The sequence below is a fragment of the Pristiophorus japonicus genome, chromosome 13 (genome assembly GCF_044704955.1).
Source record: "Pristiophorus japonicus isolate sPriJap1 chromosome 13, sPriJap1.hap1, whole genome shotgun sequence".
Classification (NCBI taxonomy): Eukaryota; Metazoa; Chordata; class Chondrichthyes; family Pristiophoridae; genus Pristiophorus; species Pristiophorus japonicus.
In genome coordinates, this window is record NC_091989.1 from 162,192,402 (window position 1) to 162,216,634 (window position 24,233).

The 24,233-nt window shown below is 42.6% G+C and overlaps 1 protein-coding gene across 1 annotated transcript in view; it reads left to right on the forward strand.

Moving 5' to 3' along the window:
• Positions 1–24,233, forward strand: part of vps9d1 (VPS9 domain containing 1) — a 104,369-nt gene that overhangs the window by 64,888 nt on the left and 15,248 nt on the right. Inside the window, exons 12-14 of the mRNA XM_070898223.1 lie at positions 956–1,158; positions 2,955–3,039; positions 23,145–23,249. Of these exons, the coding sequence (XP_070754324.1) occupies positions 956–1,158; positions 2,955–3,039; positions 23,145–23,249 (393 nt within the window). The remainder of the gene's footprint in view (positions 1–955; positions 1,159–2,954; positions 3,040–23,144; positions 23,250–24,233) is intronic.

Below are 24,233 nucleotides of genomic sequence, written 5' to 3' on the forward strand. Positions count from 1 at the left end.
TCAAATGGATGTTTACCTACCACAGTTTCAAAAGGATTTAGTAGTCTCTTCCACTTCTTCTGGACTTGTTCAACTCCAGTCTAGTTGAGTTACTATTATAGCAAGTGTCTATTAGCTTCAACTCTACTTTGGATTCCTAATTAGGTTTCTTTTAGATCCCAAACTGGGTTGATTAATTGACAATCATCTATGTGCAGTATATAGCTGCATTCTCGTCATTTAGAACCAGGCATGGCTATCATCATGATCTGCTTAGATCTTAATGTTCTGAAATTAGCCTTGATCAAATATATTCATTGAGATAAATTCTAACACATAAAACAGGTGGATTGAGGTTGGGTTAGATGTCAAAATTTTTACAACCTCAAACTTGACCCTAACCCACCCACTTCTGGGTTTAACGGTGGCGAGACAAGGGGCGGGCAGCCAAACTGCTCCCAGGAGGCGGGTTGGCAATTTGAATATTTTAATGAGGCTATCAGCCTCTGATTTATCCTGCTTTGCAGGTTTAACAGTGGCCAGTCGGGTTTCCCAGACCTCGGGAAACCCGACAGGTAAAGGAAGGTAAGGACAACTTCAGGGAGAACTTACAGCACTGCCTGTGGGCCAGGAGGAGCAGGAGTGCTGACCTCTGTGCACAACACCCCCCCCCCGCCCTCCCCCCTGGATTGTGAATCAGTCCGACCTGCTCCTGTGGAGTGCTCCCTGCCCGACTAGCAGCCAAACCTGTCAATCTGGCTGACTTTCGGGCAGTGATCCTGGCAACAAACTGGAGTTAAAGCTCCACAGCATGCGGTCCATCCGAAACTCCGCCCTCCCCCACTCCCCTGTTAATATTCAGGCCATTGTGTCAGAATGAGGGTAGGTTCTAAATGCATTGGCTTCCTTCTAAGAATAATGTGAGAAACTAAGGAGTAGTGAAATGTGTTGTAACATTTATTCTGTTTTATTTCAGAAAAGTGAATGTACAGAGGGAAGTAGCACTCGACAAGAGCATGCAGTTGTATAAGACAGCTGGCCCAGCAGATCTTGGTGTTGCAGCTAAGCTCTTCCCCAAGGAATCTGCTTCAAGTGATTCCTTCCCTTATGAAGTGGCAGTGCAAGAGTTAAGATTAATAACCGAAGAATATTGTCCACAAAAAAAGCTTGAATGTATTGGTAAGCATTTTTTTTTATTACTGAAATTCATGAAATCTAATTCTCCTACTGGATGCCTAACCTCCCAATGATTGATCTTACTGTTGTCTATGCTCTGTATTAGCGAAAATTTTACTTTTGTCCTTTGAAGTTACAAATCAACTGTTTATAAAATCTTAACAAATTAAAATACTGCAGATGCTGGAAATCTGAAATAAAAGCAGAAAATGCTGGCAACAAACAGCTAAGGAAGGATCAGTGGAGAGAACAAGTTAACATTTCATTCTAAGTAAGAACTAGGAGACCTTACAGATGAATAAAATAAATGGAAGTGGGAGAAACACAAACGCCTGCACACACAGGAAAATAAATAAAAGAACCTGTAAAGTGCTTTAGTGGAAAACAGGAGAAGGTTAAATGGCATAATGAGAGAAATCAAAGAAATAAAACAAATACATTTACAATGCCTGGTGTATACGTAGACCACAGGATGAGGAATAGACATGTTCCAGTGGCTCGGGAGCCTGGTAGAAGGAAAAGACAGATCGATACCAAAGGTGTAGACCAACTCGAAAGCATGGGGTTTCCAGGGGGGGGAGGGGGGTGTCCCCACTCGAAGCACGAATCTGCAGCCTTCCCTCCCTATCGAACTTGTTTGTTCTCTCCACTACCTGACCTGCTGAGTCTTTCCAGCATTTTCTATTTTTGTTGTAAAATGTGCTAAATCTGATAGTGTACATAAGCTCCTGACTGCTTGTTCATTTGGCATTGGATGTAATATTTTAAGTATTTTTTTGTGCAATAGATATGATTTCTCCACTTGTGTGAACCTGAGATGGTGACAACTTAATTTTCCATCTCCTCCTAGCATTTGGAGATGTTTCAAAGAGACATGATAGGAAAAGAAAGAAAGACTTGGATTTATATAGCGCCTTTCACCACCACCGGATGTCTCAAAAGCGCTTTACAGCCAATGAAGTACTTTTGGAGTGTAGTCACTGTTGTAATGTGGGAAATCCGGAAGCCAATTTGCGCACAAGCAAACTCCCACAAATAGCAATGTGATAATGGCCAGATAATCTGTTTCTGTTATGTTGATTGAGGGATAAATATTGGCTAAGACACCAGGGATAACTCCCCTGCTCTTCTTTGAAATAGTGCCATGGGATCTTTTACGCCCACTTGAGAGAGCAGATGGGGCCTTGGTTTAACGTCTCATCTGAAAGATGGCACCTCCAACAGTGCAGCACTCCCTCAACTGTGCACTGGAGTGTCAACCAAAAGTTTTGTGCTCAAGTCCCTGAGTGGGACTTGAACCCACAACCTTCTGACTCAGAGACAAGAGTGCCACCCACTGAGTCATAGCTGAGGCTGATATGGTGCGATAAATATAAAGTGTCCTTTCATCTCCAGTCTTGCTGTGCGATGCGACCACTGGCACTTCGAAGGTGCAGGTCCAGTCTACAAATTGGCCGTTGGTGGTCATAACAATCTAATGACTACTTTTAATTTTTCTCCTCTCCCTCGGAAAGCTAAACCTTTTGCCAAATATTGCTGTAAATAAACATAATCATCATTTGTTTTTTTTTAAAGCACCAGATTCCAGCAGACAGAATTTAAAAAAACTTTACCACAAGGCATAAAATTGATTTACACATTTCAATTTGTTTTGTGAATCTCTAGAGTGGTAAATTAAAGGCTATGGTGGTAGCAACTTTTTCATTGCTTGTGCCATTAGTACCTCTCCCATCTAGTGCAAGATGTATGCATGATTTAAATCTAACAATCTGTAATACTGTCGCATCTTATTCCTACAGTACGATCGCTGCGTCTTATCTGTGAGTGTGCTGAACATTACTGCAATTCGCGGGAGCCTGGTACCCTGCATGTTGCTTCTGCAATGTAAGTATTATGGGCCCAAGTTTCCACAAGAAAAAAAACGGGCGCCCCTCCGAGCTGGGCACCCATATTTCGCGCCTAAAATGGCGTCTAAAAAAATCCTCGGTATTCTCCACCTACTTACAGGTCCTCTGGCCCTCGGCGCAGCCAGCACGAGCTGTGGGGGGGGCGGAGCCAGGTCCCTGCGCTGAAAACAGTGCCGGGACCTCTGCACATGCGCGCTACAGTCGGCACGCAAGTGCAGTAGCTCCAGGCGCCGAACTGTGTGGGAGGGGCCCGAAGCACGCAGCCCCTAGCCCTGGCCCAATGGCCTCACTGGGGCTGCGTGAATAAGGCTCCTCCCACGGTCAGCTCCTGCTCCCCGCCCGACCAGATCCGACACTCGCTCCCCCCGCCGACCAGACCCGACCCGAGACCCGCCACCCGCTTCCCCCCCCCCGCCCACCCGCCCCGACCCGACCCGACACCCGCTTCCCCCCCCCTCCCCGACACCCGCTCCCCCCCCCCCCCGACTGACTCGACCCGACCCGCGCTCCTGTTCCCCGACCTGACCCCCTCTCTCTCTCTCTCTCTCTCTCTCTCTCTCTCTCTCTCTCTCTCTCTCTCTCTCTCTCTCTCTCTCTCTCTCTCTCTCTCCCCTCCCTCTCTCTCTCTCTCCCCCTCCCTCTCTCTCTCTCCCCCTCCCTCTCTCTCTCTCCCCCTCCCTCCCTCTCTCTCTCTCCCCCTCCCTCCCTCTCTCTCTCTCCCCCTCCCTCCTTCTCTCTCTCTCCCCCTCCCTCTCTCTCTCTCTCCCCCTCCCTCTCTCTCTCTCTCCCCCTCCCTCTCTCTCTCTCTCTCCCCCTCCCTCTCTCTCTCTCTCCCTCCCTCCCTCTCTCTCTCTCTCTCTCCCCCCCTCCCTCTCTCTCTCTCCCCCTCCCTCTCTCTCTCTCTCTCTCTCTCTCTCTCTCTCCCCCTCCTGCTCAGCAGCACGAATGGCTGCAGAATTCTCCCTGGCTGAAGCACTTTCACACAGGTAGGAACATGGTTTATTTAATCTTTTCTTGGCTTATAAATGTTTATTCAGGTTGGATTTATTTGTATAATATTTGTAGAAGTATAAATAAGGATTTATTTTCGAATTTAATGAGTTCCCTCCCCCCCACCTCGTTCTGGACGCCTAATTTGTAACCTGCGCCTGATTTTTTAATGTGTAGAACAGGTTTTTTCAGTTCTACAAAAATCTTCACTGGCTCCATTCTACTTTAGTTTGGAGTACATTTTCACTGTGGAAACTTTCAAATCAGGCGTCAGTGGCTGGACACGCTCCCTTTTGAAGAAAAAATTCTGTTCTAAACTAGAACTGTTCTACCTGACTAGAACTGCAGAAAAAAAAATGTGGAGAATTGCGATTTCTAAAATAGTCCGTTCTCCACCAGTTGCTCCTAAAAATCAGGCGCGAATCATGTGGAAACTTGGGCCCAATGTGTTTGCAATTTAGTGAACTTTTATAAAGCAGTGCATTGCTTAGTAATCTACCAACTATTTATTTTAGATAATCTTCCAGATATAATTTACCTGCAAGTTATTGCACAACTTACTATTTGTTCATTAGATCTGTGTTGTACAGTTTATTTTGATGAGGATTTACATAGCCAACTCTGGTTTTAATCCGACTTTCATTTTTGTGCTTTTGTTTCCTCAGTCCGTAAGCCTATAAACCTCCCTAGACTCCTTTTGTACAATATTTATTACTTCTACCTTTCCTCCCATCTCTTTTCTCACCATTCCCATGATTGTAACTGGCCTAACCTGTCACTATGCTGATCCGAACTTGTCACACAAACCTTTTTGGTGCTCACCACTCACCACCACCAAATTCTCTGGAGGCCTCTAAATTTGCTTCGCAAACTTTTTAACACTCCCTGTCAATCATCTTTTACAACCCACTTTTAACTGCAACCTCTCTTCCATTCACTATGATCAACCTCTCCCTTAACGTTTCATGCCTCCCCACCATTTCACCATAACTCCCTGGTCCTTCAACTCTTACAGACGGAGCCGCACGCTTCTATTAAAATCACCTCCAGAATCAGTGCACATATTTACATTTTCTTAATACTATTATATTTAAACTTATGATATTACAAATACATACAAATTACATTCGATAGTTTACACATCACATTCAGTAGTTTATATACATTATAGAAAAACAATAGCCAAGTTAAGGCTGTCTCTGGTCACTTTAATAACCAGGTTCAACTTTAAATCAATCTGCTGGGTATATTGTGTTTAATCAGAGTTTAAGACGGAATACAGCACATTAGTTACACAGCAAAGATATACCAATGTGACAAGTAGCTGGTAGCCAATCTGATCGAACAAACGGTTGGCGCACATTAGCAGTTCTCTGACTTGCGGCCTCTCTTTCTCATCCAGAGCCTCCTTCGGTAAAGCATGAATTGCTCTCAAAGAGCGATCAACCAGCCGAACTCCTGGTATTTTCCTCCATGTTTTGTAGGGATGAGCCCCTCGGGGTGTTACTTTTATTGTGTTTTTAGGGGTGGGCCTGGAATAGGATATTAACAACAACTTTTGGCCTATAGCGGTTCTCCTAAAAACTCAATACCCAATGGGGCTTCGAGTTCTTTGTCTAAACTTGCCGATGAAGACCCACCCTGAAGGAGGGATCTTCGCAACAATTACACATCTTTTCTTGTTTATAGTTTCGAAGGCCAATCCATCCATCTGGACCCTCTTATCTTGTCCTGCCTTGTCTTCCTGGTGGATTCTCAGGCACAACCTTGGGCCATTACATCGGAGGCCCTGTGTTAGAGCTGTCTCACTTGCGCCGATCGTCATGGAGACTCTAACTCCCATTTCTTCTATTCTATGTCTTTTATACTAATTAATTTTTAATTATCTTCACAAGCAGTTCTGTTAAGCAAACTCCAAATTCTACCTTAGCATTAGAATTGGTTATTAGCAATAATGGAAGAAACATAGGCTGGCCTTTTGTTATATATGTAAACTTGTATTTACTCTGTACAGCCACCAGAGGGCTCATCCCCTGGAGTCCCAAGGGATCCCACAATCCCTTTGGAGCACAGGTATTTAAGGAGGCCTCACAGGTTGGAAAGGCACTCTGGAGACCTGCCATAAAAGACTACGGTCACACTTTACTTTGAGCTCAAATTTTCAGTCTGACTCTTTCTCCATACATAACACCTTTATTGGCCAAATTAAAGACCAAGTCAAAGGGACAAAAATCGCGGTTTCTACAGGCGCATACAATGTGCACGCTGATCCGTAGAGGCCCCGCAAGTGCCGGTTCTCGGTGCGCGATGCACATGCGCCGAAAAGCAGCGTTTATTTTGACAGTTCCAACACATCCGCGGGTGAAGGGCCTTCGCGGGCAGAGCCCTGCGAATATCCTTCAAACTCTTACACCTGGTAAAAGCAAGTGTAAGGCTTGCTTTTACCAGCATAAGACTTTTAAAAGATAGAAAAATAAAAAGCTATCAATAATTTTTATATTTTAAAAACCCTGACCATGAAGGAAATTTATTTTCACTCCATTAAAACTTATTAAAAAAAATTAAAAAAATATTTTTTTGTCTGAACCATTTAATTGTAATTATGTATTCATTCAATTAATTTTAAATGTGTTTTTCGGATTAATTTTAAATGTTTGTGTTTTTGGGGGTATCCCCATTCATAGAAATGGTGATCTCCATACAAACGGAACTCACCATTACTGTGAATGGGGATACGCCATTTTCATTGGTTGGTCCGGCCCATGTGATCCCAGGCTGCACGTACGCTCCTGGAATATGTGGGCCCCTACGCTGGACTGCAAGTGGAGTCCTCTGAGCGCAAGTCTACATTCCTCGAGGACCACCAGGTACTTTCGTAAAAGATTTCAGTCAGAGGCATATGCCCGCAGGACGCCTCTGATTGCAATTTCTAGGCCAAAATGTTATTTATACTCTAATCTAACTTATTAAAAACACTATTGTGATGCAAGTCTTCTTAGTGAAGCAAAATATAAGCATTCTCAGGTAAAACATAACTTGTACATTAACCCTTTGTATGTTTCTGCTCGAGACATGTAATCATTTAAACACAGTATTTCTTTTTTAGATATCCCTAATTTCTGACAACATGCTATACCATTTTCTATAATATATTAAAAATCTTCACGTATTTTCTGTCAACTTTTACCATTATTGATATATATATCTATAGACATAGGAATTTATAATCGACATATTAAAAATAAGGACAGAATGTATGATTTTAAATTGGGGACTTAATTATATTTGTGTGCCATAACCCAATTATCCTGTTTCGTGCTTCATCTGAAGATTGATGTTGGGCTTGATTCCTCATCTGCAGTGCCAGGGGAGATTGGCTAGTATTGTGTCTTTGCATACTTCTTTCAATTAGAAATGCCTATGTCCACTTTCATAATTGATAGCTTCCATGTAAACTTGTCACACTGTAGTTACACCCTCTCACCAATGGTGGTGTTGCAGTGAAATAGAGCGGACCGCTAAATGGCAAAAAGAGCTCGCCTTATTTCTGCCACTAGTTCAACTGTCAAGATATATAAAGGTATCATCTCAAAATGAGAACTGTACTCCGTGGTATTCTCAGCAATTCTATAGTCGGGAAGTTTTGTTTTCTCAATAAATTGCCCCATTGCTACATGTTCCTCCTTATTGAGGGCTATTACATAAAATTTTACAGCACAGAAACAAGCCATTCGGCTCAACAGGTCTATGCCGGGTTTATGCTCCACACGAGCCTTCTCCGAGCTTAGTTCATCTTGCCCCATCAACATATTTTTTGATTTCTTTCTCCCGTATGTAGAAAGTACATTTGGTATCCCCTTCAAATCTGATATTAGTTTTATCTCGGCTGTTAAAGTAGAATAGATAGACTGCCAAAAACTGTTAGCAAATCCATTCCCACGCACCGAGGTAAACGTCTTACTTCACTTTGATGTGCAATGCGGTGATTGCTGAACTGTAATTATTTATTATTGCAATAAAACATACGAAGCTAAAATGACAGCAGCATTTTCCTCTGAAAATTAGTTAGGAGTACTCCTTTTAAAGCTCATAAAGTTTTGCAATCTCTGTTGTGCCAGTCTGCTCATTATTATTTACATAGCTGTTATGCTGTATCTTGAAGGAAGGTAGAACAATATAGTCTCTTTCAACATGTAGCACTCACGCAAGATTCACCGATTTAGAATTTCTGCCAAAACTCTTCGTAACAATACATCTGTAAGACCAGGTTTTCTTTTAGGTGCTATTGAATTCCTTTCCTGAGCCCCATGCTGGTATTTTAATAACCGGTTAAAAGATATGTGTTTGATTGCTCACATTCTTTCTGGAGGCAGAATGTGAACCATTTAAGGTAATTACTGGTTAGGGCAAATATTCCTTTCAGATCATGTGGAGCTCTGATTTGATAAATTTTAAGTGATGTATTTAGAACTCATTTGTTAATATTTTTCATCATTCTCGCCTTTTTGTTGCCTGATTTTATTTTCCTGAAGGCCTTAATTTCTTTCTGGGGTACAGTTCCACAGCTGCGGGCCGCCCTCCTGTGCCACCTTGCCCTGTGGGAGCTATGACGATGAGTGTTGAGAGATTCTTCGGCTTAAGAGGCCTAACAGTTGGAACTGTTCCTGCTTGATAATCAGCACAAGATGCCTTTCCATGGGGTTGCTGGATCGCAATCCGGATCGGCAACCTTGGCCGTTTGATTCCCCCCTTTTCGATCAGAGGCAACTGTAGCACCATGGCTGAATTCATTAAACTGCTAATAAAATGGTGACATGCTATATGGTGGTAGAATTGGCCTGGAACCAAATTCAGGTTTTACTGTAGTTAAATTCTTATGTTTGTAAATAGCAAACATGTTGAGGCTTTAAAATTAAAGCTCAGAAAATATCTTGCATGTTTTAACTTTTTGGATAGAGACCTTTATGGCCCAAAACATTAATGTGTCTCTTCTCTAGTTAAATGCTGATGTATTTCTAGCATTTTTATTTTAATTTTTCAGTTTTCCTTTTTATCTTTTCTAATATTTTATTTGTTTCTATTAACCCCACCTCATTTTGTCTCTAACATATTTGTATTACTGTATTCCATCCTCCAACCAGTTGAGCTCACAATCCTGCATTACCTGCATTAGCATAGTGGCTGGAAGAAGCACAAGTGTGACTTTGTGATGGATAGGGATGTATTTATATATACATGCCATGTAAGGTAGTCTCTGTATGGCTTCATTTGGGAGAACATTTTTTTTTAAATTAACATTACTTCAATTAGCTGCATTTTTAGTAGTTGGCCTTCAGCTAGAGATCAAATTTGAGTTGTGGTTACCAGCTATAAACAGATTGCATGACCCAGATGGTAGAATAAACTTCTGAATAAACTTGGCAAGTTACTTTTTAAAGAGGAAACGGTATGGATAAATTAGAATAGGTTATAATGGGAGAAGTAAAATTAAAATAAGAGAAACAGAGGAGAGAGAATGGGGAGGGAAGACTGAGTGAGAAGTAAAAGATATGTTAAGTTGTGTTTTGTAGAATAATGCAACTTGCAATAAGAAAACTTGTCCTGGCATTTGTGGAGCTCTATTACTATTTGTTTCAGTGTCTGTGAGCTGAAAATCTTTTTGAAAAACAAATGGTCAACCAAAGAAGCCTGGAATTTCCCTATAAATAAGGTTTAATAGTTCATAAATATACCTAAAAGTTAAACTAATGGGAGTGCAGTTTTGGTCACTGGTACCCATGCTTAAAAAAAAAATGACAATTGAAAAATAGCAGTTCATAATTTAAAAAAAAATGTGATCATAAAGTCTGCTTAATTTTTTTTAATTTCTTGCTCATGCCTTCAGAAAACATTCAGGTATTTGTGTGCAGCTAAGATAACTTTAAAGTAAATAAAATAAGAATATGATAAAGGAATTTTGTGTTCAGAGTAATCTGCATTAAATTTTTGGTTTTCAAAGATTTGGTATTCAGTTTAACCATAAGGGCCTTAGCTTGAAGTGTCTTTAATTTAATAATACCCCCCTAGTTATTACATCAGCTGAAATCATTATTGTTTAGACAGATATTGGATTACACAATGCAAACCATAACGGACCTAAGAAGTATTGGCACGGAGTCTTGCTCTCCAGGCGGAAAGTTAATGCTAGAGTAGTTTTTTTTGTGGATTCCTCAGTATTGTTCTGTACTATTGCAGTGTAATAGCAATGCCAATTAGAGACAACTAGAACTAATTGCATTTAAGATGTTAGGGGAGATTTAATAGTATATTTTAAAATTGTGAATGATTTTTGCACAGAGGGTTATTAGAACTTGGAATGCTTAATCGCGTGTGGCTATTGAAGTAGATGCTTACAACATTGTTCAGAATTGAATTGGATAAGTACTTGAAAAGGAAGAATATAAAATGGTGAGCAGAAAGAGCAGGGAAATTGTAATAGAATAGGTAAGTCTAGTCGAAGAGCTGACATAGGTGTGATGTCTGAATGGCCTCCATGTACGCTGTAATTTCTGGGATTTGCACGTTCATTGCAGGTGTCAGTTGCGGGTGGATAAATTCATCCCTGGGAGGCTGAAGATCCACTGCCAGATAAATTGTTAGCATTTTGGTTTGAGTAACTTACAACTAGTAGTGGAGACACCAATGGAGAAAATCATCATCTTCACCACCTGGCCTATAACCTGGTGGAGCAGGTCATCATCATCATCAGAGGCAGTCCCTCGGAATCGAGGAAGACTTGCTTCCACTCTAACAGTGAGTTCTCAGATGACTGTACAGTCCAATACGGGAATTACATTCTCTGTCACAGGTGGGACAGACAGTGGTTGAAGAAAAGGGTGGGTGGGGAGTCTGGTTTGCCGCATGCCCCTTCCACTGTCTGCGCTTGGTTTCTGTATGCTCTCGGCGACGAGACGCAATGTGCTCAGCGCCCTCCCGGATGCTCTTCCTCCACTTAGGGTGGACTTGGGCCAGGGATTCCCAGGTGCCGTGGGGATGTTGTAATTTATCAAGGAGGCTTTGAGGGTGTCCTTGAAGTGTTTCCTCCGTCCACCTGGGGTTCGCTTGCCGTGTAGGAGTTCCGAGTAGAGTGCTTGCTTTGGGAGTCTCGTGTCGGGCATGCGGTCAATGTGGCCCGCCCATCATAAACCCCACCACTGCCGATCACGGAATCCACATGATTATCATTCCATTGAAATCAATGGGTGGCTTCTACAATGAGCAGGGGATTCGCTCCACCAGATTACTGCCCAGACGATAAAGACAAAAATCTATCTCTAAGGCTCCAGTTATACACAATTAGTCAATAGTTTTAGAGTGAAATGCAGTGGCAAGACCGGCATTACAGCATGGTGCTAAGCCTGGCTGCCTCTTTCATTCTGCACATAATGCTTCTCATAGTCCCCCAGTGGTTCTTTCTTAATATGAGAGCAAGTGGCAGTGCCCCCACTTTCTCACAACATTAAGTTTGATAAAGTGCTCGAAAGAGAGTCAGCCAACTACCTTGGCACTTTTTTTAAAAACTGGCTGCACACTGAACTGGTATTTTCTACCTGTGGTGAACCAAACTCTGCAAGACTGACTCATGGAGAGTTCTTGCATAAATTGACTTTAATGCACTTTGGACTCCTAAATGACACTGATACTTTCACCTAAAACTCCCATCGCACTGACACCGAAGTAGCAGTATCACTGCAACTGCATTTGAGTATGTTAAATCTTTCACAGCTTTGAATTGTAATATGTTGTTCCAGCAGTGAGAGATTTTGTGTAGGATTAGCCAGTGTGCCAGTGCTTACTCAGTTTAGATACATTTTGAGAAGCTCTCTTCTGCCTGTGAGATCTGTAATGGTTCTCCTTGGTTTTTAAGAAATCTGAACAATATTATCTTGTTCTGTACATTACATTGATTTTTCCATTAGGGAGTGAGGTCTGCTCTGTCCTTTTCCTGTATTTCTAGGTGAAATGTATTCTTTTAAAGGTGAAAGATGTCAGTTCAAAAACAATATATAAGAAGCTAGTAACTGAGGGAAACCAGCTAGGTGAAGAAAGGAATTTGTATTCCAGTGACCTATTACCATATTAAAAGGTTCTGCAAGTATTTAAGTTTAACTGTACAATGTGACCATGAACAGGTGCATTCTCTGAGGACGTACAGCATCAACAAACTAGTAACTTGGAATGCAATAAAAAGCCATTATTGGAGGCATTTTAATTTGCAATTTCTTTCATCAGTCCACCATTTTCTTAATGTGTTTTCACTCTTCTGGCCACACAGGAAAACCACTAATGAATTGCAGGAAGATATGCCTGCTCCAGTCCAGTTATGAACCAAGTAATACTGTTTTCCATTTTTGGCGCATAATCTGTATATCTAGTATTCTCGCATCAGGTCTTCTGCAAGTTAGAGGCATGAAAGACAGCCACATCCACTTCTGCACCAGATATGTGCTTTAATCCCAAACCTTAGAAGAGCAACCAATTCATACCACTAATATTTCCCAGTGCTGCCAATATTGAGCTATTTTCAGGTGTGAGATTTTTAGTAACCAGTCACTGGCATCCCAAACATTATCAGAAAAATTGCAGTAGAGAGATTTGTGATCAATTTGTGACACAAATTGTTAGCCTATTTAAATATAAAGATCTATGTTTCTTTTCAGAATGAGATATGTTTAAAAAAAAGATACATTTTTAAATCCAAATGAGTGGGACTGAACAGATCTACTAACAAAACATACCTACCTACCAAGTCAAGGTGTTGTTCACCACTGTTGCTTAGAAAAAATACTGCAATTCAGTTTTTTTTAAAAACACAGACACGTGGTTTGTTCATCTTCAAGCTGCTTAAAATCTGTCCCATTAAGTGTCAATGTAGCTTCCTTTTTTTTTAATCCATTCTTGGGTTATGGGCGTCGTTGGCAAGGCCACCTTTATTGCCCAGCCCTAGTTGCCAAGCAAAGGTGTCGGGCAGTGTTCTTGAACTGCTGTTTTACTTTGTGGCGGTTTGATACAACTGAGTGAAGTGGCCTAGCAAGCCCAAGGGCAGTTAAGAGTCAATCAGGTTGGTGCAGGACTGGAGTCACGTATAGGCCGGACCAGCTAAGGACATCAGGTGCCCTTCCCTAAAGGACATTGGTGAACCAGTTGGGTATTTTCATGGTCACTTTTCCACTGATACTAACTTTTTATTTCTAGATGTTTTAAAAATTGAATTCAAATTCTCAAACTGGCATGGTGAGATTTGAACTCGCATTCGTTTGATTATTCGTCCAGGCCTCTGGATTCATAGTCCAATTATCACTATTACAGGAGGTGTTGGACGTGATTTCGCCTACCAAAGCAAATCTGGGTCGGCCGGGGTCAGTCGCGAGGTCCTGCCCCACTGCCTGCTCCATCCCAATCTCTACAAGTGATTTTACCTTGATTGGGCTTGTTCAGTCCACCCAGTGAGGTACCCAGCCAATTAAAAGGAAGCAGGTCTGATGATGTCATTTGATGATGCGTTATCAGCCCATTTCCTTAACTGGACCATATCTGCATTGATTTTGAGAGTTTTGCTGTCTGTGTTCTACAGCAGTGAGGTGCTGTCAACACTGACAAGAACTGCACAGAGGTGCATGGAGGGAGTTACAGCATGCAGGGAGGTTCTCTTCCCTTCCAATGCCTGGAAGAGACCTCCCTAGGAGACCAATGCAGCCTGGTTGCACATTGCATAGGAAGATATAAGCAGGGATGTCGGCAGGAGGATCTGGCTGCAGTGGTGCAAACCTTTCAATGATCTCAGTAGATCACTAAATGTTACTGCAAAACCACACTCAACCTCATCTTGCTGTGCCACTTGTCACACCCCCATCACTCTCTCTTCCCTATCCTACCCCTGCACATACTTACACCAACTTATTTTACATCTCCACCCATCCCTCTTTCTTTATCTACATTATCACTTCCCGATCTCACTAGCCACCCCTCACACTTAGTCTCACTGTAGTCCAATCATACCAACTAACAACAGTAGGCACTTGGGTGTTTTATCCAATGTTGATGTAAAGTTTCTGTTAATATGTTGTCAAACATTGACCCCTTTATTTTCAACACTTTGTGTTTTTGTACAGATTTGTGTGATCCTTTGGAAGTGGCTTAGTGAGTTGCCGTGAATGATGAGACATAACAGTACCCCCACAATGGTGATGAGTGTGAAAGGAATGGCTTGGGCCTTGTAGGGATGCTTTATGGTGTTGGTGTGGGGTGGTGCCAACCTCGCGCATCATGTGGCAGCCACGGTGTACAGCGTCAAGTGAAGTAAATCTGGCCATGGTGAGGTCATCCCTGGCCTCCCGGGCAACAATGTGGTCAGGTACTGATGCCCTGTGCAGCATCAGTTGATTGCGGAGAAGATTGGTGTGCCTGGTGCTGTTGGTGTGCCTGTGCTGTTGGTGTGCATGATGCTGGTTTGGCTGGTGATGCTGGTGTTTGGGGCTGATCGTGGCAGGATTCTGAGGACCAAAGTGAGATTTTATCAAGGGGACCGATGTTGAGGTGAGGTTGAGATGACAGAAGCGATCTGTCAATGGTGAGAGAGGTTGCACAAATAAATGACAGTGGATGGAGAGTTTACTCCAAACGCTTCCAACCTGCATAAAGCTCAAATGTGTCTTCCAAATCCTGAAGGCTCTAGCTTCTGAGATTAGAAACTGTGAAATGGTAGCTTTTATACCACATTTCGAGCTGTCAGCTATTCAGTAGAATGGATGTTGATGGAGCACCCGACTTACTGACCTGACGTGATCTCCGACCACCGTAAACCTGTCAAAAAGCTGGAAAAATAGTAAGTACAGCGGAAAATGGTGTTTAATTGCTTTTAACACTTCTTAATAATCTAAATTGCCTCCCCCGTCGCTTGTTGTCGAGTCTGTTCAATGCTGACAGACTCGACCCCTGGGAGACGACATGGAGGCAGATGGACAGCGGGCTTCTGACCCGCTGTCAGTCATTTCAATTTTGACAGCTGACCCGCCTCTGATTCTGCCCTCTCAACCTCAATAAAATTTCAGCCATTGTCTTAAAATTAGAGCTAGGCCATTTAGGAGGAAAATCTGGAAGCATTTTTTCACACGAAGGGTGTTAGAAATTTGGAATTCTCTGTCCCAGAAGGCCGGGGAACATTTGCAGCTTTAAAGACGGGGATCACTGGATTTTTGTTAGTTAAGGGGATCAAGGGATTTTTTTTTTTAATTAGTTCCTGGGATGTGGGCATCGCTGGCAAGGCTAGCATTTATTGCCCATCCCTAATTTCCCTTGAGAAGTTGGTAGTGAGCTGCCTTCTTGAACCACTGCAGTCCTTGTGAAGGAACTCCCACAGTACTGTTAGGGAGGGAGATCCAGGATTTTGACCCAGCAACAATGAAGGAACGGCAATATACCTCCAAGTCAGGATGGTGTGTAACTTGGAGGGGATCTTGCAGGTGATGGTGCTCCCATGCACCTGCTGCCCTTGTCCTTCTCTGTGATGGAGGTCGCGTGTTTGGGAGGTGCTGCAGAAGAAGCCTTGGCGAGTTGCTGCAGTGCATCTTGTAGATGGTACACACCGCAGCCACGGTGCGCTGGTGGTGGAGGGAGTGAATGTTGAAGGTGGTGGATGCGGTGCCAATCAAACGGGCTGCTTTGTCCAGCAAAGGAATGGAATGGAAGGCATTGCACTATCACTGCCTCCTCTGAGCTTGCTCATCTGTGCTTTTTTAAATTATAGCATCCTTTGTGCATGCTCACAATAATATATTTTCATCGTGTATCACTGTGGGAGACAGAGCCATCTATTAGCATGAGATTTATAATTCTGAAGGAAGAGGATGGATATTTCCATCTCAAATATAAGACTCCTGCCAAATGCAGGAGTGATAGTAGACCTGCTTTCTATTTCCAACAACCTATGAATCCCTGATGACATTGCTGAACTTCCCATTTCTGGCAGCAGCCATCCTGTGGCCCCCTGAGTAGAGTGCTTAGAGTGTGGAATAAACAGAGGTCCATGGGCAACTTTATCCTGGATGTCCAAACCCATTTCACTCGGAGAGGAGGAAGCTTACATCAGCAATGGAGAGTTCTCTGGGAAGTGGGACTACTTGAAAGTAGTGCTCTCAGCAGCCAATTATAATGTTACTGTATGGCATATTAGTCAAAATGCAAATAGGATGCTAACTTTATGGAGAATTGTTATGACCAGTACTTAACCATTGAGATTCGTACCTAGCTTCCAATAATGTAAAGAAATTCAAACAAAGATTTGAAGAAATAAATATCATTTATCCTGATTAGTGTATGTGACTAACTGAGAAATATCCCAAATTCTGTGAAATGAATGCACTGAACAATAGAACAATATCTCCCTGACTGATATACAATCTGTCTTTATTGACCGTCTAGGGGGCCAATTTTCCACATGGCCGATTTTTGGCGCAGTTGTAAAGGTACATCCGATTTGCTTAGTGGCTGACTGCATCAAAAAAAAAGTTGCAAGTTTCGCCGGAATAAACTTTCATTTTGGAGCGCAGATTGTCCTTAAGCTCTGTGGGTGGAGCTTAGTGTCTGCGCTGAAAAACTGAGGTTGCCAGGGTAATGAGGGACACTGAAGGGCTGAGGCTGCTAAGTGAAACATACAAGATGCAGCAAGACATAAGCAATTTTAAACTCTTTAACCTCTGGGGGTTAAAATTCCACCCATCGAGTTGTTTTCCACCTCAGAGACCTGGGGTTGAAAGCAGTACAGATTAATGAGATCAAATTTAAACTTCAAATTAATTTTTGCGTGCTGTGTTTGCACCTCCTCTCTTCCCGGCATTAAATCATGCTGGGATACAGGTTTATAAGTGCAAGTACCCTCTAGCCCCAAGACTACCTGTAGCATAGTGTGATGTACCTTCTTCACTTGGCATGGAGATCAAGCTAGCAGGAAAACTTGCTGAAACTGGGAATTTTGAGCTAATTAGAGTACTTGGAACAGTTCCCCTGTTCTTGCGCAGAACTTGTGCATTCTTACACTGTGTAGCCATAGATGTTTTGAGCAATTATTAAGTAAGATGTATAAATTGATTTCTCACTGTATAAAACTTGAATTGGTCTTGCTTCAGGCTGCAAACAAACCTCTGCTTGCATGACGCAATGGTAGTGTGCGTGAGTAACTAGCTAACCACAACTTAAAATAGAAACGTGAAACCTTCATCCTCTGTCACGCATAGCTATTGTTGTCATTGTTTTTCAATGTTTGCTTATCAAGCATCTGTGTTTGGATGTCTAAATACTTTGGCTGCTGTAATAATCATAGTTGGTGGCGATTGGATTACTTGGCACAGTTCTCCTGCAGCAAGGGAATCCTATATAATTTTAAGCCGTGCTCAACCAAGCTTCCATAAATTCTTGAGTAAATCTGTGAAAACCTAAAGACAGGGTAGGTCTGGTTCATTAAAACAGCATTTCTTCTCAGCATGTCACTGTATGTTGAGGCAGCAAGTATCATTTTAAAGAAATTTGTAAAAATCCAAGTTATCTTTTACAATAAAAACAAAAAGTGCTGGAAACACTCCGTAGGTCAGGCAGCATCTGTGAAGAGAGAAACAGAGTTAACGTTTCAGGTCGATGACCCTTCTACTTATTGCCCTCTATATTGTTCTCTTATTTTTCTTGGAGACACTATGTAAGATTTCTCTCTGTTCCCATTATTCTGGAGAGTTCTGCAAAAGGATAGGATGAAGGAAACCATTCATTCTAATAACCAATACTGGCTGACGAAATCTTGAACCTCTCGCTACATTTGAATGTCTGTCTATATTTGGCAGTTCCTCAAAAATTGCACCTGCCATATCTGATGGACCATCAGATTTAACAAAACACTTAAGTAGCGAAGTGACAGCTTGACTTTTGAAAGGAGCAGCCTATTCAAGAATTTGTACCTTCAGTGGTGGATGTGTTCTTGGGATGTGGGCGTTGCTGGCAAGGCTGGCATTTATCGCCCATCTCGACTTGCCCTCAAGAAGGTGATGATGAACTGCTTTCTTGAACTGCTGCAGTCCGTGTGGTAAAGGTACTCCTGCAGCGCTGACATTGTAGCGGTTTGGTACAACTGACTGGCTTGCCAGGCCATTTCGGAGAGCAGTTCAGAGTCAACCATATTGCTGTGGGTCTGGAGTCACATGTAGGCCACACCGGGTAACGACGGCAGATTTTTATCTCTAAAGGACATTAGTGAACCAGTTGGATTTTTCCTACAATCCAGTAGTTTCATGGTCATCATTACTGATATGATACTAGCTTTTAAATTCAAGATTTTATTTCATTAACTTCTGGTTTTGGGGGATTTGAACTCGAGTCTCCAGATTATTAGTCCAGGCCTCTGGATTACTAGTCCAGTAACATAACCACTATGCTACTGCACCCAATTTCGAAGCATATAGTCTAAAATGGAAGAGGTTTAGCAGGTTTTTAAACTGTGGTATCCTGATGAATTTTATGTACAATCTTTACTCAATCTTAATCTAGCTTTCATTGGAGATCATCATGTTGCCATTGTGACCTACTGTCAGAATAGCCCTAGTGTCAGCTCATATGTGCCTGGAAAATTAGATACTTCATCCAGTCTTGACAGCAATTTGGAGTCTTATAATCTTTCTGCACAAACCTGTGTATATGTTGCTGCTTTTGAGTCCATCATCGTATAATGTTAAGTTTCTCACATTTGCAACAACAGAACTATTGGTTAGATTTCTGTGCGTTGCATAAATGTCATTCAAGCTCTTGTAGTAGATTCACTATTATTGTTTAAGAGCATTCAGATCAGATTATACTTGGGCTTCAAATTTTTTTTTAATTATTTTCGGTTTTCTCTGCCAAGAGGCTGTAGCATCTAAGTTTTATTCACCAGCTCTTCCCTCTGAGATTGAATGTAGGTAACTTTAGGTAATAAAATTAAAGATATAACTCCTGGCACTTGGTTCCTTTGATGATACTTCAGATAATTCCATTTCTTAGTGCATCAATGCCAGACCACTAATCGAGAAAGATACAACCCACTTCATTCTAGTTGTGTGTGCAGCATAACTCAGTCAGTCAGTCTTTTATATATGTTTTTTTCCACTGTCCAGTGGGGGAAGGGAAAATCGGAGACAATGGGCCAAAAATCGCGGTCTCTACGGGTGGGTACGGTGTGCACACTCGCCCATAGAGACCCCACAAGTGCTCGGGGCTCCCATTACTATGAATGAGAGTACTACATTGTGATTGGTGGTCCAGGCCCACGTGATCCCAGGATACGCATACACTCCTGGAATACGTGGGCCTCTGCGCTGCACATCTACGCAAGTCTACATTCCTCCAGGACCACCAGGTAGTTTCAGTAAAAAAATTTTGGTCACAAGAAGCTTCCGACCGCAAAATTTGGCCAGAGTTATTTTACCAGCTTTTCTACCTGTGTTTCTTGAGAGCCACATAATGTCACTCTCGTCCCCATCCTGTACAATACTTGGCAGATGTCATTCAAAAGTAATGTTCCCTTTGCTGATGGCACCACCTGTACAGAATGGTTAATTCACCATCCCAAGAAGTAATTGTGACCAAATAAACAAAGAACCTAGAAAGCAAGCAAAAACTGACCAGCAATTTCAGAAAAGCTGACTGTTCAAAAACAGCTCTGGATACAGTACACTGATAGTGTAGTGGGATGCAGGATTGTTGTAACTTAACCTGTAGTTATTTTCACCATTCCTTCCATTGAATTGGAGGAAAAATACATAAAGAAAGCAGAGTACAAATGTTGACGGTATAATATTTATTTGCATGCTCCTCCTGCACTTTCTCCTTCTTCCCCATCCCCAATATTCTAATATTTTTTACACACTTGGGGGCTGAAATTCGGTACCGGCCCATTTGCGTCTCACGGGGCGCTACTGGATTTTCGCACCTGAGCGAAAACGGGTCGCTACGCACGGTGATGACATCATTATTGCCAACGCAGCGGCCCAGGGCGCTACCGGCAGGAGCAGGACGCTACCGGTTAGCACCTCCGCCATCTCCCACAGAATTTTGCGGGAGGTAGTACCGGCCCCGGACACGAATTTCTCCCCCCAGGTGTATTTTGGAATCCAGAACAGATGAATTGATCCATCTCCTTCCTTCCTTCCTTCCATCCAAATCCTCTCCCCATCCTCCTGTGAAATGCCATCCACAATCTTACTTGGTAGGCATGTTGTTATGAAGAAATTATTAATATTTTAACAAAAATGAATGTTTAAGTAAAAAACAGTAATGCACATTTAATGGAGATATTAAATTTTGATTTCTATAAAAGAAAAGACCTTAAAGTTTCTACCTCATTCCCACTGCTTTTGAAACTCTTCCCCCAAGACATACTTCTCTTGTCTCGCATTGCCTGCTGGCCTTCCAAGCTCCACCTATCACAAGGTACAACTTATCCAAAATTCAACTGGCTACATTCTATCCCATACTAAATCCCATTCATCCTAGACTATCTCTACTCCGGAACAACTTTGTCTTAATTTTCCCACTGTGTGATGTGCGATGTTTGTAAGTAACTTAGATAATGTAAACTCTTTTGTATTTGCAGCTCATCTTTCTAAATTAAAGGGTAGGTGGAGCACTTCATCCAAGTCCTATAGGAGCTTTTGACTCCTTCCAGTCACACAAAATTCTCTTCTACATTCCACTTGAATGAATTAACTTAGCTGGTTATCCCGCCATTTATAGTCATTCATTCGGTAGGGTTTGGCTCAGTAATGCAGTGTGAATAGTATTTGTGCGAAAGAGCAGATGTAATTGTGTGCAGCACCAAGTAAGAACTTGGCTGTAACTGTGGCAATAGCCCTGCCCCAATAACCAATCCAACAGTTTTGGGAATTGGGGTGGGGGTTTGACGGGCGGTCAGTTAGTAGTGCAATTATAACAATCTTCTAACATTGGTAGATTTATCTCAACTGCTCTACCAAAAAAAATTGCAGACACTAAGGAAATATTCTCAATTTCTGTGCAGTGTTAAGAAACAACAATGCCAAATATATTTAAATTCAAAAACATAGCAACTCAAAAACAAGTTCCGAAAACATCTCATCTGTTTAAGGACTGTGTCCATCCTCTCTCTAACCAAGCATAAAGGCAAGCACAGAGGTTAGCCGCAGTTGTAGTTCTTTCTTTCTCTGCAGTCTTTGCTTAAACATCAATCTGCTCATACAATATGGTGGAAATTAGAGAGTGTGCCTGAGTCTAATAACTTGTTTTGACAAATATTTGATAGAAAAAAGATAACACCCTGGCTAACAGTCTCTTGAAACAACTTTTGAAGCAGTGAGGTGGAGAGAAATTGTTCTTCTGACCGCTTGTGCCAACTAAAGTTTGTACTTTCATATTAGACTGGGTACCTCATATTTATTTCCTCAAATGTCGATGGTGTGGCCATGTATTCACAGACGAGTTTTACTTTCATTATTTTCTGAGGTGACCTGTATCTTGCTAAGGAAAGCTAACTCAGCACAGGCAGTTGGGATAAATCCATCATTATGAGAGGAATATCTACAAATGGATTGTCAGAATCATTCTTAACAACTGCCCCTTCCCCAAACTGTTGGATCAGGTGTTAGAAGGGCAATACTTTGATGATAGAGCCCAGGATTGAATTAGAGATCTACCTGGTCTGTATGGCTCAGTTACTTACTGGATAAACCAGCCGTGTGATTTGGGAAGACTGTGATTTTTTTTTTTTTAAAAGCACAATAGTAACCATTGAAGTGAATTAGTTTCATAACTGCGTCAGTAAATCTTTACACACAGCAAGCTATAACAACTATTTTAATTTGCAAATGGCATAATTGGGACATAAATAGTCCAACTCATCTCATCACTTGCCCCCCAAAATTGTACTGCAGTCCTGAATACTTTCCTGTAGCCAGAAAATAGAGTGGAGCTTTTGGCAGCAGGAGAATAACTCTTATTTATGGAATTTCAACCATTTTCATTTATTTCTCTCTGCTCTTCTTCCTGCGCCTTAGTCTGCTAAAAAATGGAAATTGTTAATTCTTTGGGGCTGAAATTGCCCTCTGCCCCAAACGGGGCACACTTGCAGTTTTTACATTTTCTTTTTCCACCCCAATCCATGGGGCAGAGAGTAGACCGATATTCAGCTCTTTATTTTTTTTGTGTTGGCGCAGTGTTCCGGGGGGGCTGCCGTCTGGTCGGCCTCCGCTCCAAGTCACCAGCGTTGCGCTAACGCATTGTCCCTCCCCTTCAGTTAAAGAGAAGGACCCCCACTGCGAGCTCTGCAGCCAGTTTAGTGGCACCCACTGGGCCACCAGGGGGAGTTTCGGCTGGGCCAGCAGCCCAGTACCCAAGAGGAAATGCCGGGCTGCCTGTTGGCGGCTCGGCAGAGCCCATGGCTGCTATTGTTGGGCTGACTTCGGAGTTGGACAACAATTAAAATAAAATGGCGGTCACGGCAGTGCGTCCTCCCTTTTAAGGGCGGACGCGCCACCCAGCCACAAGAAGCTTCCTGCTGGGGAAAGCTGTCGGGGGCACCGACCGATGGCTGGTCCGCTCCCGCGGGGCAATTTCCCACGCGGGGCGGAAAGGGGGTCACCGCCGGTCGGTAAGGGGTCGGCGCATGCCCAACGGGGCGGGAAGCCAGCCGGGGCAGTCCCGCACACCCCTCCAAATATAAAGGAGGGCAATTTAGAAAATGTTGGCCCCTCCGCGCTGACCGAGCGGTGAGTGCTTTCCGCACCGTTGCTGCCTCTTTGAGGGGGTAACAGTTATTTAAAAATGGGGGCAATTTTGGCCCCTTTATTTCTAAAATTAACTAATCTGTGTGTGTGGGGAAAATATCTTTGACCGCTGGGTTGCTTGTAAATAATACTTTAACTATTGTCGGGAAGGACTCACTTTAAAAAAAAAACATGCAAGAGAATCAACTCAAATTTATTAGGTTTAATTTTTGTGAAAATTCTTCTCATTGACCTCTTTCATATTGATTATTTATTCTGACTGACTTGTGACCTCTTGCAGTGGTGCCGATGATCTACTACCCATTTTGTCTTACGTGGTGCTGAAGAGCAATTTAACACAACTCGTATCAGAATGTGCAGCTCTGGAAGAATTTATTCATGAAGGGTAAGATCCTAGTTACGCAACTGTAGTAATGTTAAAATAGAATTTTTAAAATATTTTTTTAAATAGGATAAACTTTTTTACGCAGCGAGAGGTTATGATCTGGAAGCACTGCCCGAAAGGGTGGTGGAGGCAGATTCAATCGTGGTTTTCAAAAGGGAGTTGAGGATAAGTACCCGAGGGGGCAACATTTGCAGGGTTCCGGAGAAAGGGCGGGGGTGTGGGACTGCAGTGCTCTTGCAGAAAGCCGGCACAGGCTCAACTGGCCAAATGGCTGCCTGATGTGCTGCAACCATTCTATGATTCTAGGATACTGAGGGAATCGAGGGACGTGGGGATAGTGCGGGACGGTACAGTTGAGTTAGAAGATCGACCATGTTTTTATTGAATGGCGGAGCAGGCTCGAAGCGCCGTATAGTCTGCTCCTGCTCCGATTTCGTACGTTTTTATGAGTAGGAGAAAATTGAAATGAAATGTCTAGTTATTTTCATGAAGCAGATCCAATTTGTTCTTTTCGTCTACATGGACCTTTCAAAGATCCATGTATTCAAATCTGTAGATCTCTCTCTTCCTTCACTCTGGTAAGAGTCTTGGCTGTTTATGTCATAGTTCATCTCACTGTTCTTTTTCATAAAATGTGCTACTTATTGTCTGGATTGAATTATATCTGGCACATATCTGCCCATTCTGCTCACCCGTCTATATCTTCTTGCACACTCCTGCATCGCTACTCACAGTTTGCCATGTGCTCTAATTTAATGTCATTTAGTGCTTCCAACACTTAGGCCCCAAGTTTCCACACGCGGCAAAACAGGCGCCCCTCCGAGCTGGGCGCCCGTTTTTCGCGCCGAAAACGGCGCCTGAAAAAAAACACGCTATATATCGATGTCTGCTTGGCGCGGCGCCCAGGGGGCGGAGCCTACCATTCGCGCCGATTTTGTAAGTAGGAGATGGCGGGTACCATTTAAATGAGTTTTTTTCGTGCCG